Source organism: Aquarana catesbeiana, linkage group LG05 (assembly GCF_042186555.1).
Source record: "Aquarana catesbeiana isolate 2022-GZ linkage group LG05, ASM4218655v1, whole genome shotgun sequence".
Lineage (NCBI taxonomy): Eukaryota > Metazoa > Chordata > Amphibia > Anura > Ranidae > Aquarana > Aquarana catesbeiana.
In genome coordinates, this window is record NC_133328.1 from 496,460,517 (window position 1) to 496,486,661 (window position 26,145).

General features: G+C 40.0%; 1 protein-coding gene across 2 annotated transcripts in view; it reads right to left on the minus strand.

Moving 5' to 3' along the window:
* Positions 1–26,145, minus strand: part of NOL4 (nucleolar protein 4) — a 428,096-nt gene that overhangs the window by 133,481 nt on the left and 268,470 nt on the right. For both annotated transcript variants that reach the window (XM_073631542.1, XM_073631541.1), the window contains exon 5: positions 16,499–16,631. In XM_073631542.1, coding sequence (XP_073487643.1) covers positions 16,499–16,631 — 133 coding nt within the window. The remainder of the gene's footprint in view (positions 1–16,498; positions 16,632–26,145) is intronic.

Below are 26,145 nucleotides of genomic sequence, written 5' to 3' on the forward strand. Positions count from 1 at the left end.
CAAACTCTAATCAAGAAGTGGAAAATGAGGGGTTCTGTTGAAACCAAACCACGGTCAGGTAGACCAACTAAAATTTCAGCCACAACTGTCAGGAAACTTGTTCGGGATGCAAAGAAAAACCCACAAATAACTTCAGGTGAAATACAGGACTCTCTGAAAACATGTGGTGTGGCTGTTTCAAGATGCACAATAAGGAAGCACTTGAAGAAAGATGGGTTGCATGGTCAAGTCGCCAGAAGAAAGCCATTACTACGCAAATGCCACAAAATATCCCACTTACAATGCGCCAAACAGCACAGAGACAACCCTCAAACCTTCTGGCACAAAGTCATTTGGAGTGATGAAACCAAAAATTGAACTTTTTGGCCACAACCATAAATGCTACATTTGGAAAGGAGTCAACGGGGGCCTATAAAGAAAGGTACGGAGGTGGATCGCTGATGTTTTGGGGATGTGTGAGTTACAAAGGCACAGGAAATTTGGTCAAAATTGTTGGCAAGATGAATGCAGTATGTTATCAAAAAATACTGGAGGAACATTTGCATTCATCAGCCAGGAAGCTGCGCATGGGACGTACTTGGACATTCAAACATGACAATGATCCAAAACACAAGGCCAAATCGACCTGTCATTGGCTATAGCAGAATAAAGTGAAGGTTCTGGAGGGGCCATCTCAGTCTCCTGGCTTCAATATCATTGAGCCACTCTGGGGAGATCTCAAATGTGCAGTTCATGCAAGACAGCCCAAAAATATACAGAAACTGGAGGCTTTTTGCCAAGAGGAATGGGCAGCTTTACCATCTGAGAAGATAAAGAGCCTCATCCACAAATACCACAAAAGACTTCAAGCAGTCATTGATGTTAAAGGGGGCAATACACGGTATTAAGAACTGGGGTATGTAAACTTTTGATCAGGGTCATTTGGGTAGTTTCTGTTGCCATTATGATTTAAAAAAGTAAACACAGTTGAATGATAATAAATGGCTTCAGCCAAACACTAACCATGAGTGAAAGAAAAGTTTTTGTGTTATCATTCATATTCTCTGAAAAATGGCCAAGAAATCATACATTCTGCCAGGGTATGTAAACTTATGAGCACAACTATATATATATATTTATATATATATATATATATATATATATATATATATATATATATATATATATATATATATATATATATATATATATACATATATACACACACACATAGTGGGGCAGTGGATGGTATCAGTAGAACAGTGAACGGTGTCAGTGTTTTTTTGTTATTTTATTTTTAATATTATTTTCTACAATTTTAGCTTTTTTTTTTTTTTTTTTTTTTTTACAATTTTTTTTAGGAGGGGGGCTTTGGTCAAATATCACGAAGGGAAATCTGTACCGCATGGGGTGATTAGGGTGTGCCCAGGCACATCCGGCACACCCCTGCACATGCCTATGCCTGCTACTTTGTGAACACAGGATGTCAGCTGTTGGACATGGGAGCCATAAGGAGAATGCTTTCTCAATCAATGCAAAGCATTCCCTGAACGTGGTGGAAAACATCACTACCCCGCTTCTCCAACTTGTCAAATCAGTGAACATTTTGCATTAATTGAAAAACTGCAAAGTGATCTCTGAATGGTGCCTGTGCTCTGAGTGGCCAGCCTCCTGTGTTCAGAATGCAGCAGGGAAGCCGCTTGGCACAGGATCTTGAAGCTAGTGGAGATAACGATAGTAGCAGTGACTTACTACTGTGATTTCCAGCTTCTAGAGGGATCTCACAGGCATTGTATATACATAGTTACATTGGTCTAAGCTGGATCAATAGAATTACAGTACAGTGGAACCTCGGATTACGAGAATAATCCGTTCCAGGAGTATGCTCGTAATCCAATGTACTCACATATCAAAGCAAGTTTTCCCATTGAAGTCAATGGAAACGAAAATAATTTGTTCTGCACTGACTTCAATGGGATGCAATAACGCATGCGGCCAGAGGCGGGGGCGCCGGAGAGCCTTGGAAACTGCCAAAAAGGCCTGAGCACACTTCGGCTGACCTTGGCAAACCTCGGAAAGACTCAGTTCACAAGCCTTTTCGAGGTTCCAAGGTCAGCTGAACTGTCCTCGGCCCTTTCCGTGCATTTCCGAATGCCGACGATTGGCACTGTTCGGCTCCGTCTCCCCCCACCTCAGGCCAAAAGCGGCACTGCACACCGCTTCTGGCCTGAATCCTGCTCGTTTCGCGAGACAACACTAGCAAACCAAGTTAATATTTTTAGAAATACAGTGCCCATTTTGTGAAACGTTCGTTAACCGCGTTACTCGCAAACCGAGGTTCCACTGTATATTATATATCCATCACTGGAGTTCTTCTTTAACTAAAACGGTTTTAAGTGCATGTTGGGATGTTTATTTACATTATATATAATATTGGTTCAAGTGTGCACATTTACAGTCAACAGTGCTTGCACACCCATATTAACTAACTTTACTGTATGGGAAGTCATCTTACTGGCTTGCTAAAGTTACTTCCTCTGATTTTGTTTTTAATGTTAAAGAAGAACTCTAAAAAGTTTGAGTTTGAAACAGATAAAAAAAAATCTCTGACAGTAGTCTGCGTCTGTGTAATGGTAATTTTCAATTATTTTAATATTTAAGTTCATATCGTTATTGTCTTCACTACCTCAGCCTGTTGGTATGAAAGCTAAAAAAAAAGTATATGCATTCAGACCTGGCATCAAGGAGCAGACAGTAATAAGATAAAAATGTTCATTTGTTCATTGAGCACTGCTGATATACTGCAGTCTTAAACCAGATGGCTTTGCTAGGATGCTCAGAAAACATGTACTATGGTCTTTTATCTTGTCAAGACTTTTCCTGCTCCTCTGTTGATTGTACGTTTTCCTTTCACTATATACCTCAGTCTTGCCATTTATGCTTGTTTGCACTTAACCTGATGCTTGGTCTGTGAATGATGTCTTTTATATGAGCTCCTTCTTGGCCTTCCCTTTGTGTTACTGGCATACACTGCCTTTAAGCACATCGCGTATCTCCTGTCCTTGTGAACACTGCAGAATCTCCTGCTCTTGTGCACACCTTGGTATCTTCTGCCCTTCCACACATCTGGATATTTCCTGCTGTTGTAAATATCTTAGCACCTAACACCTAGCCTTGATGGGGCAATTCTTCTAATGCCGCGTACACAGGAGCGGACTTTCCGGCAGATCGATTGTGTGTGGGCTCCAGCGGACCTAGACCAAAAGTCAGACGGACCTAGAAATTAAACATATTTCAATTCTTTCCGACGGACTCGAGTCCAGTCGAAAAATCCGCTCGTCTGTATGCTAGTCCGACGGACTAAAAGCGACGCTAGGGCGGCTATTGGCTACTGGCTATTAACTTCCTTATTTTAGTCCGGTCGTACTCCATCACGTACGAATCCGTTGGACTTTGGTGTGATCGCGTGTAGGCAAGTCCGTTCATTCGGAAAGTCCGTTGGAAGTCCGTCGGACCAGTCCTGTCGAAGAGTTCGCTTGTGTGTATTCGGCATAGGAGGCTGAAAAGAACAGATCTTAAATATGCTGTTAGATACCAGGCCATTCCTTATTTTGCAATGCTTTTATTTTAGATGGAAATCTTGGTTCTGAACTGCACACTGGGGCTAATTTACAAAGACAAAACCTAGTTGCAACCACTTTGCTTCATTTAAAATAAGAAACCTTGTTGGTTGCTATAAGAAACCTAACAGCTTTCCCTTTTTTTTCATTCTATTCCAGCTTTTCAACTTAGCTTATTAGTCTTATGATATACCATCCTTCTTAGAACTTTAGAGTAACACTAAATTGATTTAAAAAAAACATACTTCTAATCAAGTATGTATTCCCTAACTCAAAACGTCTCTTCTGTGGATCTCAGCCTCCTCCAAATGTCTTTTTTTTTTTTTTGCTGCTGTGATCTGACTTCCTTTTAGAGTGTGGCTATGTTCATTCTCCATTGTCCTGCTGTATGGAGCAATGTAGCCACCCTCTCTTGCTTACTCCCGAGATGGACTAGGGACTATGGGATTTGTAGTGAGCATAGAGCAGTGCATATGACCACAACTAACATACACTGCTCATGCCAAACAAAGTGAGGTGGAAGGGGAGAGGTTCATAAGCTCATGGAGGATGTTACAAGGAGGCAGCAAAACAGAGTAAGAAACAATTTCATTTATCTGCTGCTTCTCATTTCACTGTTTAGTCTAAGGCTGGGGGAGGGAGCAGACAGGGCTATGCTATGTATAAGTAGGACTGGATGGACAGAAATATAAATCATTTAGCAGGTCACATAGTTCCCAAATATGTCTTTCATTTTTATATTTAAATGTGTGCCTGAAATTCAACTTTAAATCTTCAAATATTTTAGGGTGCACCCACAAAACTGGACCTATGCACATCTCTGTGTGCAGGAAATACTTTCTAGAATGTATGTAAAATTTGTGTGTATATATAAATAAATATATATATATATATATATCTCAATCATTTAATCCAGCTAGTTTGGAAAAAAGTAAGCAGCAGTAGATCAGCCAATATCGACATGAATGCTGAATGGAAGAACTTGCATGAACTTGCAATTCCACACGGCTGAATGCCTGGCTATGGTTTAGCTGTTTCACAAATTAAGTAATTCTTTATAGTCACCAGGTATTAATTTTGTCTAGCATGAGGACTGCTACTTTAGCCCATAAAAAGAGATTAATAAAATACATTGACTTTCTAAGCTTTGTAATTTATACATTTTATCAGACTCTGGTCATAGAATTTCCAGATAATGGGCACTTTAAGCATTTTATTAAAATTTGTTATAATAAAAAAAACAATCACTAAAGGCACATTGGAAAAAAATGTTATTTTTAAGCAAAGTTAAACAATCTAGTATTTTACATCCATTAAATGATGTAAGTAAGCACACAAAGTTTGAGAATGGAGAAGCCAGCTCTGGTGTTGATGCATTCTGTGATCATATTTACTGACTGATTCCTACTCTGTTATGTAAAAAGGTATGCTGTTCTGTGCAAAGTGTGTCTGAACTTCAAGAGATTACTGTTACCATGACAGCGATCAATGCCTTCCTATCGACTTACTGTATGCCGCTCTTTATTTAAGGTCACACAGTTTTCCCTCAGCTAATTCAAACACAGGTTTTAAAAACCCACACAGACTACTGTATGTAAGTGCAGCTGAGGTTTGTTCCTTTTACTGTTTTCTTGTATATATACATACTTTACACATGTATACTTTATATTGTTGTTCTTATGCTCTTAATTGATTTTTGCCAATCCTGGATGGAGCTATATATGATTTAATGTTATAAATATTAATTAAGCAATAAATTAAATAAAACATTCTCACTACTATATCCCAGAAATACAGTATGTGACTCTTGTATGCTAACAATGGATACAAGTGTGGCAACACACAGTTTTGTTAAGAATTATTAGGAAGATAAGGCAAATCTTCTGTGTCAACAGAAAGTGCCAGAAAGTTCTTACTGAAGCACAAGTTCTAAAATTGTATGGTCTTTCCCAAAGACAGATGAAATTGGCTCGTATCAACTTCCAGAGTACTGCTTTTTTCAGGGCCACAAGTAATATGACATGGCCCCATGGGATTGCGGGTCCCTGGAACCCCTTGCTCAAAGTTATTTTTAAAAAATAATAAAAAGCCTGTTTAGTTGTTGCTAAATATTTTTGCACTGGGCAGGTACCTGGCTTTCCTTTTTCTCTGTTTAAGGTTCCCCCCTGATGCATCCAGACAGAACTTCTATCAACTATCACTAGGCAGATTGGATAGTTTCAGGCTCCCCCTGGATTGACTATGGACTGTGGGAGGGAAAACCTGTCAACCAATTGGGATTCTTACCTACCTTTAAATATTTTCTTCCTGAGGTGATTTTCAGCAGAAAGATCTTCAATCAAGACCAGCTGTTCCACCCTCTCTTCCCTTTGTCATGGCTATCCTTTTTTGGAGGGTATTGTCACCCACTATTGTGAGTGGACAGTGTTGTTAAAGACTTTAATGGATTATTATGTTCAGCTTTAGTCTTGGCGACTAACTTTAGTGTTTGATACTTAGTTCAAAATAAATTATTGGCTGTATATGGTGATAAAGCTTAAAGAAAGTTTATTGAATGTAACTTTTTTTGAATATGCTTTAACCCCAATAAAGGGCTGCGGCTTAATATTTTCCAAAAGTTGGTTTGTCCTTGTCTTTGTCTTATTTATTAACCTTTTTTGTCACAGGGGGTTTGTTTCTATTTGGTTTAAGGTGTGCTTGTGGGTTCTGCAAACCCATAAATCTGCCTGATTTGTCACAGCTGACAGGTAAAAAAAGAGTCAAACCAGAGCTTGATACAGTTAAGCCAAGTTGCAGTTAGTGCAGGCTTGAGGCCTGGGCAGGTGGAAGAGCAGCAGACAGAAAGCAGAAAATAAAAGTAAAATTTTAGTCTTAACCAATGATGACCTGAGGTTGCAGATGTCTTGGAACAAGCCATGTTCAAAGACAGGAGCATACACAAGACAGACGCATACACTAAAAACCTGCTATTAAAGACTAGCAGGTATAGGTACAAACACCTTTGCACAGGCATTAAGTCAGTGCACTGAGCAAGATTTTGCCTTGCACTTAAAGTGCTTGTAAAGTCTCATTTTTTTTTCCTATAAAAACAATAAACATGTTATACTTACCTGCTCTGTTGCAGTGGATTTGCACAGAGCAGCCCGGATCCTCCTCTTCTTGGGTCACTCTTCTGTGACCCTGGCCCCTCCCTCCTGTTTAGTGTCCCCACAACCAGCAGCTTGCTATGGGGGCACCAAAGCTGACTCACAGCTTCCTGTGTCCATTCAGACATGAAGCCAGACCCAGCCCCATCCGCTCTCTCCCCTGATTGGTTAGCTGACTTTGATTGACAGCAGTGGGAGCCAATGGCACCATTGCTGTGTCTTAGCCAATCAGGAAAGAGAATCTTGGACAGCTGAGACACTGGTGGACATCGCTGGACAAAGATGGGGCTCAGGTAAGTGTTAGGGGGCTGTTGCACACAGAAGGCTTTTTTTCTTAATGCATAAAAATGCATTAGGATAAAAAAAAACCTTCTGCTTTTACAACCGCTTTAATAATGCCAATTGTGGAACTACATATCTACCATGTGCTCAAACACAGTTTGGATTATTAAGGGAAAGGGATGTGCAGCAGGAAAGGTGAAGGAGGTAGCTTTCCAAGAACTTAGGGGGTTTCTTCCACCTTTGTTGTGTGTTTGTTGTGTATATGTTGTGTGTATGTTGACATAGGAATATATGGGGTTTTTGCATATATTATGTAAACTGTGTTTAGTATTAAAAAATAAGTCACTTTTTCAAAAATAATTCATCTTTAACCATGTAAATATGAAGTGTTTGTATATGAATACTAGGGTTGTCCCGATACCGATACTAGTATCGGTATCGGCACCGATACCGAGCATTTGCCCAAGTACTTGTACTCGGGCAAATGCTCCCGATGCTTCCCCCGATACCTAAAAGTCAGCTGTGATCGGCGCGTGGGGGAGTTACAAGATTCTCCCCCAGCGGCTTTCAGCAGCTTTAGTGACATACAGCAGTGATCGGTCACCGCTGACTGTCACTGCATCCTCCTCCATGCCCCCTCCTTTCCTCTGTCCCCCTACGCTGTCCCCTCCATTCCTCTGTCCCCCTCTCCTTCTCTGTCCCCCTCCGCTGTCCCTTTCTCCTTCCCTGTGCCTCTCCGCTGTCCCCCTCCGTTCCTCTGTCCCCCTCCGCTGTCCCCCTCCGTTCCTCTGTCCCCCTCCGCTGTCCCCTGCATTCCTCTCTCCTTATCTGTCCCCCTCCGTTCTCCCCCTCCGTTCCTCTCTCCTTATCTGTCCCCTCCGTTCTCCCCCTCAGTTCCTCCGTCCCCCTCCTCCTTCCTTTGTGTATGGATAGAGTCAGCTGACTGTGTCCATTCACATAACTGAAACATTGTAATCTCCTGTGATTACAATGTGTCAGTTTATGAATGGAGAGGAGCCACTGTCTTCTCTCCATTCATTCTCAGTGCAGCTGAGGCTGCAGAGAAAGAGACTGGGGAATCTCTATCCTCGGTCTCTTTCTCTGTCTCAAGGGGGAGATATCAGAGGTCTGTTAAGACCCCTGATATCTCACCAAAGCCCCCCAACAGGGCTGATTAAAAAAAAACAAAAAAAAAAAAAAACAGTAAAGAATAAAAAAATATTATTGTAAAAAATAAAAATTGTAAAAAAAAAAAACACACACACATACACCGTTCACCCCCCCCCCCCCAAAAAAAATAGCAAAAAAAAAAAACTGTCACGTGACATTAAAAAAAAAGTATCGGTAATCGGTATCGGCGAGTACTTGAAAAAAAGTATCGGTACTTGTACTCGGTCCTAAAAAAGTGGTATCGGGACACCCCTAATGAATACCCTACATTTACACTTGCAGTCAATAGGTGGCTAGCTCTGAGCAAGAGCATCAGCTTTCTAGAGATAGATGGCATAGAGATAGATGAGATAGCATAGATGGGAACTCTGTAACTACACTGCTGAATGACTCACAGAGGGACACATTCCTCCTCTCTAATATTATATTTAAGGTTGATGTTAAGGCTTCCCCATAACTCCTCCTGCCATTACAAAAAAAATGTTCTCCAGAGATGTGCTTTAAGTAAAGATGCCCATAGATGGATCAAAATTCGACTGGCCGTCTTTGTTTGACAGAAGTCAATCTTTAGATTGAATAAACAAGATGGAAAACTTTGCCGATTCCGCTGTCAGAATACAATTTTCCGACAAGCTTATACAGTGATTGTTTACACAATTTTACTAATTTATGTGAAATCCTCACTTATAAAAATATTTAATACACGATGTATCAATGATACTGAGCTTTGTAGTAAGAAAGCTCAGCACTGACTGGATGCTTGGAAGGACCCTGAACATAACTGAGTCATTTACATGAGTCTATTTAAAACTGGCCATAGAGGATTATAGATGATCATAGAAGAAAAGATTCCTCCATCCACACAATGAGGCGTTGGTACTAAAAAACAGTGTTGGTGGTTTCTAGTACAAACTAATAAACAATACAATAAACAAATGTATACTCTTTTATCCTTTGGTCTGGCGCTCCTTCCATTTGTGCAGGTTTTTTATGGTAACCTACTGGGGTACAAACTGAAGGGGAGCCTTGTCTGCTGTAAGCAGCCTAACCTGAGCCAGTGAACTCTCCAAAAGTGTTTGCCCTCTCGCTACTTTGTATAAACGAGCATCAAAGTCCCATCGCCTCATGGATGCTTTTTTCTTCATTTGATTTTTTTATGTTTTTCAGAGGTCTGCTAAGGGGATTTTCCCCTTATTTCTGTACCAGTGACAGCTGTTTCACCAGACAGAATAGGAAGGAAAAATCTCCAACACAAACAGAAATAAGTAGTGGAAGGTTACAACCCCAATCAGATGTTTTTGCAGTCTGTTTTCCTGCAGATTTTCCTTTACTTGCCAGGTGAAACTGTGGTCATCATTCCAGAAAGTGAGGGGAAATCTGTCTATCAGAGCCATATAACTACACAAACAAGATTTTGTGGTTGCAGGTTACACTCTGTAACAAAAAGGTCATGGGAATGGGCATTTAATTGAAATGCAGTACTTTATATCTCATAAATTATATAGGCAAGCTACCTTTCCCAAGACAGAGTTGGCATAGGCTGAAACTGCCATGGAGTAGTGCAGTGTTTCTCAACTCCAGTCCTCAAGGCGCCCCAACAGGTCATGTTTTCAGGATTTCCCTCAGATGAAACGGCTGTGGTAATTACTAAGGAAGTGAAACTGATCAAATCACCTGTGCAAAATAATGGAAATCCTGAAAACATGACCTGTTGGGGCGCCTTGAGGACTGGAGTTGAGAAACACTGGAGTAATGTGTTCTCTTTAATACCAAATTAAGAAAATATACACATATAATTGTATTTTCTGAAGTATTGTTATAGGTTAGAACAGTGATGGTGAACATTGGCACCTCGGATGTTTTGGAACTACATTTCCCATGATGCTCATGCACTCTGCAGTTTAATTGAGCATCATGGGAAATGTAGTTCCAAAACATCTGGGGTGCCAAGGTTTGCCATCACTGGGTTAGAATATGTATTATGTTTATACAAATCAGAATGTTATTTATAAGTATTAATAAGGGAAGTTCAGGATTTAGGAAAACAAAAATGATACTCATCTAGGTGGATACAGCGATCTGATGCTCAGCGGATCTTTTAAGAGCCTGGACGATGGGACATCAGCCGACAGCAGGCTTCAGTCCCCTGTATGCTGAAAACAAGTATCCATAGAAGTACAGCCAAAATAGCTTTGGCTATACTGCTTTGATGAGTATGATACCTCTAATGCTCTTAAACTATAATATCAATACAATAAAGGGAATAGAACTTAACTCCAGGTAATATCTTAATTGTATAGTTACATTAAGTGAGCTAGAACCAATTTAAAGTGGAATTCCAGGCTCAAACTAACTAAGCTTAAAACAGATACCCCCCCCCCCCCTTCTAACACCTATACTAACTGCCCTGTAGAAGGAAAATGCTTATACTTACCTATTCTCAGGGCTCTTCGGTTTGGTCACTGATCAGCTCTGAGCAGCAGCTTCAGGGGAGAGAAGGGACCACCAACATTGGATGTCCCATAATAAGCTCATGGGTGATGCCACTGCCCAGGCATTCCATCCGTTGTTGGCACCCTCTCCTCTCCCCTGAAGCCAGCTGCTGGGGAGATCACATGACTGGAACAGAGCTCTGAGAATAGGTAAGCACAAATCTTCCTTCTACAGGGTAGTTGGTATAGGAGTTAGAAAGGGGGTGAGAGCTGTTTTAGGCTTAGTTAGCTAGAGACTCAAGTTCCAATTTAAGTGTAAATATTTCATACCTAATAGATTGCTGTGGAATACTAAAGTGATTGCTGTGGAACTGCACAGGTGCAGATGTCAGATCAAGAAGGGATGTAAACAATGCAGTGGGGCCACAGAATAAAATCTAGGCAAATATGGTGATCCTGTGGTGGAGGGTGGGCTAAAACTACTGGGGAGGGGGGGCTTTAAGGCATTCTAAGATTTCAAATGGTTCTGCTTTAACATATCTAGGCATAGCTTTCATTGGCTTCTTGCTAGGTTATTAGAAATGTGCATGTATCTTAACAGGTTCACTGCAGACACCACCAGTTACCTTTGATTTGTATGGGCACTTAGAGTGTAATAACAGTAAACACCACAAATCAATAAAGCTCAATAAAAAACAGACTAGGAAGAGAGGCTGAGAGTAAATACGATTACTGACAAGGTCCCAAATGACAATTTAAATTAGTATTTTATCGACAGTGGTGTTTTGGAGGTGTTCATTGGTCTTAATTTAATTTTTTTGCCAGTGATTTGATAATTGACAAATCTGTTTCGGGTAAGCCTAAAACAAACAATACATCTCACATAGCTGATTATAGCTGGAGTGTTTTATTTCTAAAATATTAAAAGAAATTCTGCCATGAGAGAAATATGGGAGCTGCCACTGTTGACTTTCTACTGAAAAAGCTTGTTGTCTGGCTGTTATGTAGATATTTTGGCTTCATTACTTTCTGAATTAGTGACCCGGAACAAGGATGTAGATGAGACTTCCTTAACTTGGTAAACTGGTAACATGTCTGTACTTGCAGGTACATGCAGTTCACAATTCAGGGTAAAGATTCTTAAGCAGGGCATTCTATCATGCAATCATTATACATTCTGAAGCTGGTGCTTGACCCTTTTTTCCTCCTTTGCTTTCTTAAAGGACAGTGAGGTTGTCATTCACCCCCAGGTGCCAATAACAAAGTGCAGGAGGAGGAAAGGTCAGGAAGTTCCAAATGAAGTTGGAATTTGCATGATTGTGCCAGGGGCTCCTGCTGCTGTTAACCACAAGCAGGTGGCGGGGCCAAGCCATGCTGTATGTGTCTATGGACACACAGAACCAGCTCTGGAGCTCACACAAGTGCCTCCATAGCAAGCAGCTTGCTTAGGTGGGCACTCAGTGTGAGGGAGGAGCCAGGAGTGTCGGCGGGGACCCGAGAAAGGGAGGATTGGGGCTGCTCTGTGCAAATCAGCTAAACAGAGTGGGTAAGTATAACATGTTTGTTATTTAAAAAAAATAAGGGTTTACAATCACTTTAAACATAATACATTTCTGAATAAGCAATGAGGTGCCTATAAAAAGGATAAATGTCTGAAAAGTAATAAGGAGATTCTGTAAAGTCACATTAAGCTGCAAACTTTACAACCAATAGAGGTTTGCAGATAAATAACAAACCCACTATTACATGATCATTAACTTGACACTGATACTGTTTTAAAGCACTATTAAACTGTTTGGCAGCCCACCAATTTCTAGAAGTGGTGGCTGTATTACGTTTTTAAGGCTTTATTGCTACCTGGAGAGCCAGCTCATAAATTTGTTATTTTTCAACTTTCTTTAACAGACCAAGCTGTCCAGAAAAAGTGGCAGTTATAGCGTTAAGACAAACTATTTAATAGTGACAGGGGTGCTTACAAAGGTCAGCTTTTACTCATTTATGTAAAATATTTAGCCCAAAAGTAAAAAAAAAATGCTCTAACTGCTTATAAAGTGTTTGCTGGATTTCAGCTTAATTTTTTTAGTCAAGTCCATCTGCAAGTGTAGTGCATGCAATATTACACTCCCCACAAGTTGACAATGCTGCTGTCCAAACATGTCTCTGTTGCTTTTCCAGCCATAGTTACTGGAAAATCGCTCTCAGACAGTGAAACTAGGAGCCTATCACCAGTCCTCTTCAACATCTATATCCGTCCGCTCCTCAAAATCATCAGAAATTCGGACCTCCGCTACCACTCGTATGCCGACGACACGCGACTCTACTTTCAGATCACTGGACAAAAAGACCACTATCAACAACTAGAAAAATGCCTCAAATTGATAGACAACTGGATGACCACTAGCTACCTCAAACTCAACGGATCCAAAACAGAGCTTCTCCCACTACATGCAAACCAAAATTCAAAAAACATGAACTCTTGGACTCCGCCCACCGTCTTTGGACAGACCATCGCCCCAAGCACCAAAGTCAAAAGTCTTGGAGTCATATTTGACTCAGAAATGTCAATGGATGCACAAATTGGATTAGTAGTCAGCAGATCTCACCACCTTCTTTGCTTGCTACGCAGACTCATCCCCTTCATTCCTAAAGAGGACAAAGCAGCAGTAGTTGGAACCATCATTAACTCCCGACTCGACTACGCAAACTCCCTCTACGCCGGACTACCTAAATACCAGATTGCACACCTAAAACTCATCCAAAACACAGCAGTAAAACTGATAACAGGGAAAAACCCTGGGAACCCATTTCCCCATCCCTGAGGAGCCTACATTGGCTAACCATAAAGGATCGGATCACATTCAAGACCCTCTGGCTTACCCACAAATGCCTACATGGAAACATGCCTCATTACCTATGCAAGAAAATAAAACGCTACGTACCCTATCGCAGTCTTCGATCAACCCACCAAAACCTACTCCACGTTCCCAAATCCCGCAACAAATCAAAGGGAGAACAAAGATTCGCAGTCCAAGGACCACGGCTATGGAACACTCTACCGACCAACATCCGTATGGAAGAAAACCATCAGGCCTTCAGGAAGAAACTCAAGACCTACCTCTTCTAACAAGCTGGACCCACAGGATGGACCTAGCGCCTTGAGGCAATTCAGTTCGCATTTGCAGCGCTATACAAGTCATTCATTCATTCATAGTGGAGACACCCTGAACCACATTTTCTGTTTATCTCTGCACTTACCTGGGACAACTTGCATGGATATATTTTCCCATAAGACATTACAGACTGGCAACTTGGAAACTTATTTCTACCTGTCACCTGTAATAGGCAGGCACCACAAGGTTCCCATACACATTCCTAGTTTTGACCGAAGCATCTTCTGTGTATCTTGAGAATAGGCAGACTCAACAGGTACATTTCAAACGAAAGCCAACTAAACCTATCTGCCAAGGATGGTGCCATCTTAGCCTTTATTTAGACCTGCAGTTTCCATGGTGCTGCACATATGGTCAGCTACGACACCAGCCATTTCAAGGCTTAAAAATGTTGGTTGTGTGCTGACAGTCATCACCAGAGGCATTCCTCCAACTGAGCATATACTGCACATGTGCTAGTAGGCAGAATGTAAAGTAACACAGTGCAGAAAACAACATTGGTATGTTTAAGGATTTACAGTTGGGAAAATAATTATTTGATCCCCTGTAGATTTTGTAAGTTTGCCCACTTACAAAGAAATTAAGGGTCTATAATTTTTATCATAGGTGTATTTTATATGATAGAGAATATCAACCAAAAATCCAGAAAAAAAATAAAAATAAAACAAATGCTATAAATTCAGTTGCAGTTCAGTGAGTAAAATAAGTATTTGATCCCCAAGTAAAACATGACTTAGTACTTGGTGGAGAAACCCTTGTTGGCAAGCACAGAAGTAAGACATTTTTTGTAGTTGGTTACCAGGTTTGCACACATCTCAGTAGGGATTTTGGTCTACTCTTCTTTACAGAAATTCTCCAAATCCTTAAGTTTTCTTGGCTGTCGCTTGGCAACTCAAAGTTTCAGCTCCCTCCATAAATGTTCTATAGGATTAAGGTCTGAAGACTGAGTAGGCCTCTCGATGACCAAAATTTGTGCATCTTCTTGAGACACTCCTTTGTTGCCTTGGCAGTGTTTTGGGTCATTGTCATGTTGGAAGAACCATCCACGACCCATCTTCAGTGTTCTGGCTGAGGGAAGAAGGTCCAAGATCCTTTAACAGAGAAACAGCCTAAAAGCATCATGTTTCCACCTCCGTGCTTGACTGTAGGGATGGTGTTCTTAAGGTCATAGTCAGCATTTTTCTTCCACCTAACACGGCGAGTCAAGTTAATGCCAAAGAGCTCAATTTCGTTCTCATCTGACATGGCACTTTCTCCCAAGTTGTCTCTGAATCATTTAGATGTTCATTGGCATGACTGTACATGTGCCTTCTTGAGGAGGGGGACTCGCCATGTTTGGAGGAAGAAAAATAGTGACTTTGACCCTAGGAACACCACCCCTACGGTCAAGCACACAGGTGGAAACATTATGCTTTGGGGCTGTTTCTCTGCTAAAGGTACAGACTGACTTTGCTGCATTGAGAGGCCAATGGTTGGGGCCATGTATTGTAAAATCTTGGATGAGAACATCCATCCCTCAACCAGAAAACTAAGGATGGGTCATGGATGGGTCTTTCAGCATGACAATGACCCAAAACATAAGAGTGACTCAAGAAGAAGCACATTGAGGTCATGGAGTGGCCTAGCCAGTCTCCAGACCTTAATCCCATAGAAAATATTTGGAGGGAGCTGAAACCTCGAGTTGCCAAGTGACAGCCAATAAACCTTAATTATTTACAGAAGATCTTTATGGAAGAGTGGACCTAAATCCCTTCTGAGATGTGTGCAAACCTGGTAACTAACTACAAGAAACGTCTTACCTCTGTGCTTGCAAACAAGAGTTTCTCCACCAAGTACTAAGTCATGTTTTGCTTGGGGATTAAATACTTATTTTACTCGCTGAACTGCAACTCAATTTATAACATTTGTATTATGTGTTTTTTTCTGGATTTTTGGTTGATAGTCTGTCTCTATCATTTAAAATATTCCTATGATAAAATTATAGACCCTTCATTTCTTTGTAAGCGTGCAACTTACAAAATCTGCAGGGGGTCAAATAATTATGTTCATCTACTTTATTAATATCTAGTGAACATTTTTAACTTGAGTTTTTTTTTTTTAAGAAACAGTTGAAAAGGTGGGTTTAGTTGTGCGTTAACCTTAACGTGGGAGATCTGGTATGTTTACCTGGCATCTCACAATGCAATGCCAATACCTCCCTATTTACCTTTAAGGAAAGTATGTTGGAAAGCTGTGAAATACCTTTTATCTTGGTAACCAAATTAAAATGTCTATTCTGACTGAATACTTTCCCATTTGTATTTCTCAATACTTGTAGCCCCATTTGTTTTACAGTTTGCTTTTTCCCCCCAGAGGTTCACTTTAACATGTGCAGCTGTTTTTTTTTCTTTAGGTTTACTGGACAAGAAAGTTTTTTTAAAAAATATACTCTTGGTACTACCTTTATTTCACATGTGCAGTTTTCTTAAATTTATGAAATCTTGTTTTTACACAAATTTGGTTCACAGTTTGCATAGTAGAGCAGGAGACACTGGTATAGTATTTGTTTTACACACTTACCTCAAAATATTTTTTTCTTTTATATAACTTTACTTTGTGAAAATTGCTCTTTAAATACGTTGTAAAAAGAGAACTGACTGTATATGACCAAGCTGTAAAATTAAGTTATACATCTTACAGATGTATTAAAATTAACTCACCATCTTGCTGTCCATGAAGATTCTGGGGACTTTGCATCCTTTCTTCAAGGTTGGAGCTGAGGTCAGAATTCACAGCTGACATCCTGGTGGAGTCGCTCATGTCAAATTCATCACTTTCTATAGAGCTTTCATCCTGCAGGTATAAAGTTTACATTGTTAAAAGCCAGGATTTCTGAAGAACACAAACCACTGGGTAGCTTACAGAATAAAAATCGATAATTATTACAAGTTTATTTGCCAACAAAACTGGACAGAGAGATCCTTAAAGGATAAGTTTACCTTTCATAATATGTTACATGTAACACCCATATTCAAGGTGTAACATGTTATGAAAGCACTAGCCGCTGCGTTTCTGGGGCAAGATCTTGATTGCTTACGAAGATTATGCTGTCTGTTAACTCTCCTGGTCCAACAATTATCTTCCCTACATAGATTCACACAGAAAAGCGCTGTTTTAAGACCTTTCAGGCTGGGTTACACTGATGCGAACACAGACATAGCATGTGATTTGCACTGCATTGCAGTGCAGATCACATGTCTGTGCGCTGCAAATTCAGCCATACAAACTGTATCGCTGAAATTGCATCGCATTCGCACTAAAATGGTGCAGGACCCTTTTTTTTGTCCGCACTGAAATCAGATTGCATGGGTGTTCACACCTATGTGATCCGATTCCTGTACCATTTGACAGTTCGCACTGCGATCTGCAAACTGATCTGGGGGTGTCATTAACTTTCTATTGACACCCGCAGCAGTTCATAGAGGGCAGTGTGAACTCCCTGTGAGTGACATGCAATGCGGGAACCTGCACAGGAATCGGGCCGGTTCTCGCATCGTATATGTGTGAACCCAGCCTCAAAGGTCTTCTTTTAACTGAAGCCCTTATGAAAGGGAAGTTTCTCATGGCCCCCAAAATCCTTTGGCTGTTTTTTAGTGTGAACCTATAATCTAATTTGGACTTATTATTTGTGTGACAGACCTAGCCGGGAGAGAGACTTTTGGAGGGGACTATATGCTAGCCTCTTTCCGATCGATCATGGGCCCTGGCATTTGGGGGAATGGTGTTCTTTGTGAGCTGTATGCCTGGGGACCCTTGAGGTGGTATTACTGTAGATTCGGGTCCTGGTCCCCCAGGACACACAAACTCTGGGGACCCTGGATTTGCCATATTGGAATAATGACTGATTCATACCGTTGGGACTCCTACTGTTAAATGCTAATGTCATCAATTCCAGCTACCTATCTGTTGTCTGCTAAAATGTGTTTGTAAATAAGTCTCTAGTATGGGATCTAAGAGTCATTAGATCCCCATTGTTGTTTGTGTTTAATTAACTCTGCTATTGTGATAATGTTGATTGGATTTTCTGAACTACAAGATGGCCAGTCTGGCCTAAAGGTCATGTCTGAGTCATCTAGGCTGTCTAAAGGGATTAGTTAATTAGCCCATGTTAATTAGGTTAATTAGGTTACAGGTGTATTGTTAGAGTAATATGAGCCGGAGGTATGCACCTCCACTGTTATGCCGCGTACACACGGTCGGACTTTTCGTCTACAAAAGTCCAACGGACGCTGACGGACTAAAGCTGGCTGGTAATTCGATCGTGTGTGGGCTTCTCCGGACTTTCAACGGACTTTTTTAGCCTAAAATCCGACGGACTTTAGATTTGAAGCATGCTTCAAATCTTTACGTCGTAAGTACGACGGACCCCGAAGTCCGCTCGTCTGTATGCTAGTCCGACGGACAAAAAAACGACGCATGCTCATAAGCAAAAACTAAACGGAAGCACTCGGTCTAGTAAAACTAGTGTTCGTATTGTAGGTAGCACATTCATCACGCTGCAAAATCTGTGATCGTTCAATGCAGCGCATTTTATTTCTTCTTTACGAAGGCTCTAAAGAACGAAGGTGTTTTGCTGTTCATAATCAGAGTTCTCCCAAACTGATTTCTGGATTCTTTTTCTCTTTGATCTCATGAATGATATAGTATGCCTTTTTAAAACAATGTTTCCATACTAATAATACTTTTTCCCCTTTTTTTTTTTTTTTTTTTTTTTTTTTTAGGTTTGTAAAGTTAACACAAAGAACCCATTATTATTTTTTTTTTTTATAGTGTTTATTTTTTAGTTTTTAGATAAAGTTAACCCAAAGCACCGTTTTTGGTTACGTAATTTTTTTGATTTTCAAGACTTACCACTTGAACATTATTAACATTAGTAATGTATTTTTGGTGTGTTTTTTTTCAAACTCAATGAGATTGTTGTCCCTTGTTAATTTAACATTGTGTGTAAAATCAATGATTTCAAAGAAAACACATAAAGTCTTTTGCTAAACTCAAAAAATATCCATTTATTCATGGTCAAAATAAAATAAAGAGGAAGTCAACGCTGGAAAAAGTCGGTGTACCAGAAAATTGGGATCTTGAGGAGTCCATATAAGAGGGAGCACAATCTGGTCCAAGAATCCCAGAGATCAACAGCACCAGCAGATGATCTAGATGTCCCCAGACTGTGGTCCTACAACAGCCTGCGTCTTCTGTCAGACCAGACTGAACCCAGGTCATCATTTTCTTCTCTTCCCTGCAGCCTTTCCTCCACGCTGCCCTGCAGCCTTCCCTGTAGCCTTCTTTTGAGGCTGTGGCTCTGGTGTTTCAGTTGTGGCAGGAGGAGGAGGAGGAGGGGGGGCTGCCTCATGTAGTTGGGTGTTTTGTGTTAGCGTGCCCTGCAGCCCCTTATGGATTGTTTCCCCAAATAGGCGCTCACAAATGAGGCGCTGCTCCCAATCCATCTGAAGAAGCCTGCTGGCTAAGTAGCAGCCATAGGATTCTTCCGCTTCGGGGGGGCTTGTTAAAAAACGGGTGGCCTCTTGCATGAGGCGCAGGGATGCGTCCTGTGTGACCATCCCCTTCCTGGCCCTTTTTTTGGGAAGGTGGAGGGGAGGCACTTGGGATTCGGTCAGGCTCCTACTGGGCCCAGCCACCTCACTTGGCCCAGCCACCTCACTTGGCCCAGCCACCTCACTGGGAGCAGCCACCTCACTGGGAGCAGCCACCTCCTGCCTGACACTGGGCCCAGCCTCCTCCAGGATGATGGTGAATCCGGCCTCCTCCAGGCTGTCCATGGGCCCGGTCTCCTCCTGCCTGCCACTTTCCCCACATTCCTCCTGGATGGACTCATCCTGTGTATAAAAAAAGGACAATAGTTTGAGTATATTTTTTGGGGTTCATCAATGACACACAGTTTGCTTCTCATGAATAGCAAATTCAATGTGAATACTTCTCTTTAATAAAAGAGTCTAATCAGACACCCTAATTATTTCAAGCAGGTGCCAAACATATTTAGCCACTACTGTCAATTGATATGTATACCCAATTTTGAGTGCCAAATTATTTTAGACAATTATAACATCCAGTTAACATCATTAATATTAGTACAGTAAATATTTGTTAAAATAATTTACCTGACTCCAGATGGTCATATCTGGTTCATCCAGGATGGAAGACCCAGCTTGCTCCTCATCAGCCTCTGCTGGGGTGGAGGGAAGGGTGGAGGGAAGGGTGGAGGGAAGGGTTGAAAGTGATGGCCTGGCTTCATTCTGGTCATCCAGAAAACGGAGTTGATTGTAGTACCACAGCCTGGGTACATAAACATCATCTGCTGATGCTCCTGATCTCCTTGATTCCTGGATCTTCTTATGCTCCCTCTTATACATGTTCCTCAAGACCCCAATTTTCTTGAGCAATGTCTCCATTGTTGCTTCCGGGATGGTCGCCTGGACAAAGGCCAGAAGTCTCTCCAGCGTTGACTTCCTCACATGCTTAGCATAATACTGAGGGTGTTTCACCTCCCACAAATTCCTCATCTCTCGATATTTGGAAATAAAAGATGTAAGGAACTCTGGATCCTTAAATAGGGGATTCATTATATCTGGAAAAGATGAAGTCACAAGACAAAAAACACTTTTATTATAGGTTTCGGCTAACCCCTCATCATCTTCTCCCTATGTAGGCCTCATCAATCTATCAAGCCATATAGGCCGCTTGCTACAAAGTCATGACCATAAAAACCAAAAAAAAAAAAAAAATATCTAAAATTACCTTCGTTTTGTAACGTCCAGGTCCACTATCACCTACCACAGAACGTACGTACGACACGTGCGCAAGGCCCCTCTTTATACACTACGCATGTGTGAAACTCCGCCTGCGTCGCCCGCCCCTGACGTTCGAAATTAACTCATGTTCTCCGCCCCCTAATTCGACGCACAGAACGTACGTACGACACGTGCGCAAGGCTCTTTATACACTACGCATGTGTGAAACTCCGCCTGCGTCGCCCGCCCCTGACGTTCGAAATTAACTCATGTTCTCCGCCCCCTAATTCGACGCACAGAACGTACGCACGACACGTGCGCAAGGCTCTTTATACACTACGCATGTGTGAAACTCCGCCTGCGTCGCCCGCCCCTGACGTTCGAAATTAACTCATGTTCTCCGCCCCCTAATTCGACGCACAGAACGTACGTACGACACGTGCGCAAGGCTCTTTATACACTACGCATGTGTGAAACTCCGCCTGCGTCGCCCGCCCCTGACGTTCGATTTTAACTCATGTTCTCCGCCCATTTTTTGTTACGGCGCGTAGTGGAGTTAAAGAATGGCGGAGACACCTGAAATGTTGACGACCTCAGGTAGTGGAGACAGCCCGGAGGCAGGAACGTCAGCGAAATCTATGAGGCCTAGATTTAAGGCCTCTAATATGAGTTTTAAAGAGATGGTGGAGATGGTGGCCATTCTTCACAAAGACGACTATGATGGCAATTATGGGCCGTACGCACGGCCAAATTTGCGCAAGGCCAAAATAATGGCGAAGGTCGTGGAGACTTTGCAGGCATCTTTTGGGGTCCAGCGCTCCAAAGATCAACTGCGAAAAAGATGGTCTGACCTGAAACTCAGGGAGCCGGATCAATACCGACGTATCCGGAAAGTTCTTAAAAAAAGTAAGTACTTGTCGTGTTTTTCTCTTGTGTTTATTACCTTGTATATTGCTCCATGTGCTTTTCCTTCCTATCCGATTTTTGTTTTCATCGTTTTAAACGATCTTTTAAGAAACCTCGTTACATATCTATAGATATATATCTATATATACATATACACATATATATACATGTATATATATATATATATATATATATATATATACATATACATATATATATATATATATATATACATATATATATATATATATATATATATATATATATATATATATATATATATATATATATATATATATATACACACACATACATATATATACATATACATATATATATATACACATACATATATATACATATATATATATACATATATATATATACATATATATATAACTATATATATATATATATAAATATATAACTATATATATATATATATATATATATATATAACTATATATATATATAACTATATATATATATATATATATATATATATATAACTATATATATATAACTATATATATATATATATATATATATATAACTAGAGAGAGAGAGAGAGAGAGAGAGAGAGAGAGAGAGAGAGAGAGAGAGAGAGAGATAGATATATATATATATATATATATATATATATATATATATATATATATATATCTATTGAGATATAGAAATAGAGATATATATATAGAGAGAGAGAGAGAAATATATATAGAGAGAGAGAGAAATATAGAGATAGGTAGATAGATAGATATAGAAATGTAAAACATTCTTTTTGAAGATTTGAAGTTATCTTAATTTTTTGGCTTTACATTTAGTTAGATAGTTTGAGATTTTGTTCCAGATATAGAGAGAGATCAAAAGATTATTAACTATATTTTGAGATATTGATATCTATCTATCCGATATGTCTTTCTAATTTTAAATATTGAGGTAAAATAGGAACTCTACACAAACCACTTCATTACAAATGTTGGAAAATTACTATGTACTAAAATATCTGTGTGCTAATTAGATTAATAATTTTTTGTTTCACATAGGGGAAAAATCACTCAGCCAACAACCAGAAGACAGTCCACCCCAAGCAAAAAATGATTGGGAAATAAGCCCAAGTCCCATTGAGGATGTGGAGGAAGGAGAGGTGGGCGACATGGGCACCCCACCAGGTGAGTGTCTGACACACCAGCTTACGGTAATCTATGCATGGCTGCCTTTTATTTTATGTAATTTTTCTACTCTATTTTAGGTGATCTGGTTGTGCTTGAGTCAAGCAACAGCGCCACCCCCGAGGATGTTCATGAAGTTTGCGACATGGGCACCCCACCAGGTCAGTGTTTGAGACACCAGCTTTATGGTAAGGTAAACTTATGTGTGCATATTTCTAAACATATTTTTTTTTTCATTCCACTTTAGGTCCAACTGACTATTTCACCACAGACAGTGCCCAACGGCTAATTGCTCAAATCATGGCCTGGAATGGGGAGATCGATCAAATGCGGAATCGGCTGGATCGTATGCAGCAGGAAATGAAGGACATGATTGATGTTTTGGGTCGAATCTAAATGCCCTTTTTTAAACCCCAAAACATCAATCATGTCCTTCATTTCCTGTTTTGCTGACCCCATTCTGGGCCTTCTCTTTTTTTTTTTTGCCAGAACATAAATGGCTGTTTAACCTAATGTAAAAAAGGAGGGCTGTTTCTCGGAAATACCTCAAAAATCCACAAAAAAATAAAAATTGATTTTCAAAAAAACACAAAAAAAAAAAAAAAAAAAAAAAACTTGATTTTAAAAAACCAAAAAAAATAAAAAACTTGATTTTAAAAAACCAAAAAAAAATAAAAAACTTGATTTTAAAAAACCAAAAAAAATAAAAAACTTGATTTTAAAAAACCAAAAAAAATAAAAAACTTGATTTTAAAAAACCAAAAAAAAGAAAAAACTTGATTTTAAAAAACCAAAAAAAAGAAAAAACTTGATTTTAAAAAACCAAAAAAATAAAAAACTTGATTTTAAAAAACCAAAAAAAATAAAAAACTTGATTTTAAAAAACCAAAAAAAATAAAAAACTTGATTTTAAAAAACCAAAAAAAATAAAAAACTTGATTTTAAAAAACCAAAAAAAATAAAAAACACTTGATTTTAAAAAACCAAAAAAAAAAATATACAAACTTTCTTAAAAAAAAATAATAAAAACAAAAATAACTTGCTAAAAAAAAAAAAAACATAAACAAAAAAATTGCTTTAAAAAACAAAAAAAAAAAAACACAAAACAAAACTTGATTTTCCCAAAACAAAAAAAAAAGCCTGTTTGTGAAAATCAAAAAGCCAAAAATATTTTTTTGTGGATTAGGTATAAATATTTAGATATAATTATATTTTGCTACATTATTAAGATATCATTCTATTTTTGTCTATGAACATTTTATACTAAATGCAGAACTGAATGCATAACAACCATTAATAAAAACATCTCCTTATAGGAATTAAATAAATGTGTGGTTTGTTATTTCAAGGCTCAGTATCATTTTAGTTATAATTGTAAAAAAGTTGTTTACAGTGGCAATGGAGCTTATTTAGACATTTAAAATTACAATACAGTTGGCACTACAACTGCTCGACCATAACCTAGGAGACAGCCCAAAAGAAAGGCAAGCAATAAATATAATGCAAGATTTCATCAATAATTTTTTTATTGTCAAAAATTATATATCCTGGCCCATTGCAATGGCCCCCCTACCCATAAAATAATTAACATATTGCTGTCTAACTTGACGGGCACTTTGGGGGGCCAAGCCAGTACGGACAGTATCCAGGCCTGTAAGGTTGGCTTCTATTTGTCCGGCCTCAGGCCCAACTGTGCCTATATAATTTGTAGAATGCTTATTTAAAAAGTTGTGCAGAATGCAGCACGATAAAACGATAAAATTAAGTTTGTATTCCGCCAAATTAATGGCTGTTTGAAACAGGCGGAACCGGCTGGCCAGAATTCCAAACGCATTCTCAACCACTCTTCTAGCTCTGGCCAGCCGGTAATTAAAAACCCTCCTCTCCGGGGTGAGTGTTCTTTGGGGGAATGGCCTCATGAGGTGCTTGCTGAGAGCGAAGGCTTCATCGGCAATGAAGACAAAGGGGAGTCCTTCCACGTTATCCTCATCAGGTGGCAATCCCAGGCCACCACTCTGGAGACGCTGGCAGAACTCCGTCTGGGCAAATACTCCTCCATCCGACATCCGGCCATTCTTCCCCACGTCCACATATAAAAAATCATAGTGTGCCGACACCACCGCCATTAAAACAATACTGTGGAACCCCTTATAATTAAAATAATATGACCCCGAATGGGGTGGTGGCACAATGTGGACATGTTTCCCATCTATAGCCCCTCCACAATTGGGAAAGTCCCAACGGCTGGCAAAATGGGATGCCACAGTCTGCCATTCCTGTGGCGTTGAAGGAAACTGGGAAATCAAACAAGAAAACCAAAATCAATTAATTTGGAAGCTAACATTGCAAGAAAATTAGACAATTAAAAACATTATTCCCCAGCATCAGTATAACATTCAATAATTTAATTGTTCTGGAATAACTAATATGGAAAGGCACACTTATCAGATTGCTCACCCCCTCTGATGGAACATTGATTACATTTTAGGGGGTTGTGAAATCCCTAAAAAAAATTACTTTTAGGACACGCAGGAATTTAGGGACTAAAAAGGCTACAAGACTGCAGTTGTCGCACTCTGCAGGTGCAGTTGCTAACCAGCTTACAGTAAATGAGGTAATGTAAAAAGGCATTCATGTTGCAAGGAGTACACAATCACATGCAAGGGCAATTAATGAAAACACTTTGAGGCTTGCATATGATTTGATGATGGAAATCAGCAGAGCTTCTGCTCATTTACTAAAGCACTGGAACAAATGCACTTGTAGAGTGCACATGCATTTTGCAAAGTGCAACATATATTTGCTTTAGACAAATCAACACCACAGAACATTCCAGCAAATTTTAACGAGGGTGGGGGTGGGGGGGTTGTGAAATCTAGATAATTGCTCATTAGCAGCAAACTATTTGGAGTGAGTTTAGGTGGGGGGGGGGGGGGTGGGGTTGTGAAATCTAGATAATTGCTCATTAGCAGCACACTATTTGGAGTGAGTTTAGGTGGGGGGGGGGGTGGGGTTGTGAAATCTAGATAATTGCTCATTAGCAGCACACTATTTGGAGTGAGTTTAGGTGGGGGGGGGGGGGGGGGTTGTGAAATCTAGATAATTGCTCATTAGCAGCACACTATTTGGAGTGAGTTTAGGTGGGGGGGGGGTGGAGTTGTGAAATCTAGATAATTGCTCATTAGCAGCACACTATTTGGAGTGAGTTTAGGTGGGGGGGGGTGGGGTTGTGAAATCTAGATAATTGCTCATTAGTAGCACACTATTTGGAGTGAGTTTAGGTGGGGGGGGGGTGGGGTTGTGAAATCTAGATAATTGCTCATTAGCAGCACACTATTTGGAGTGAGTTTAGGTGGGGGGGGGGGTGGGGTTGTGAAATCTAGATAATTGCTCATTAGCAGCAAACTATTTGGAGTGAGTTTAGGTGGGGGGGGGGTGGGGTTGTGAAATCTAGATAATTGCTCATTAGCAGCACACTATTTG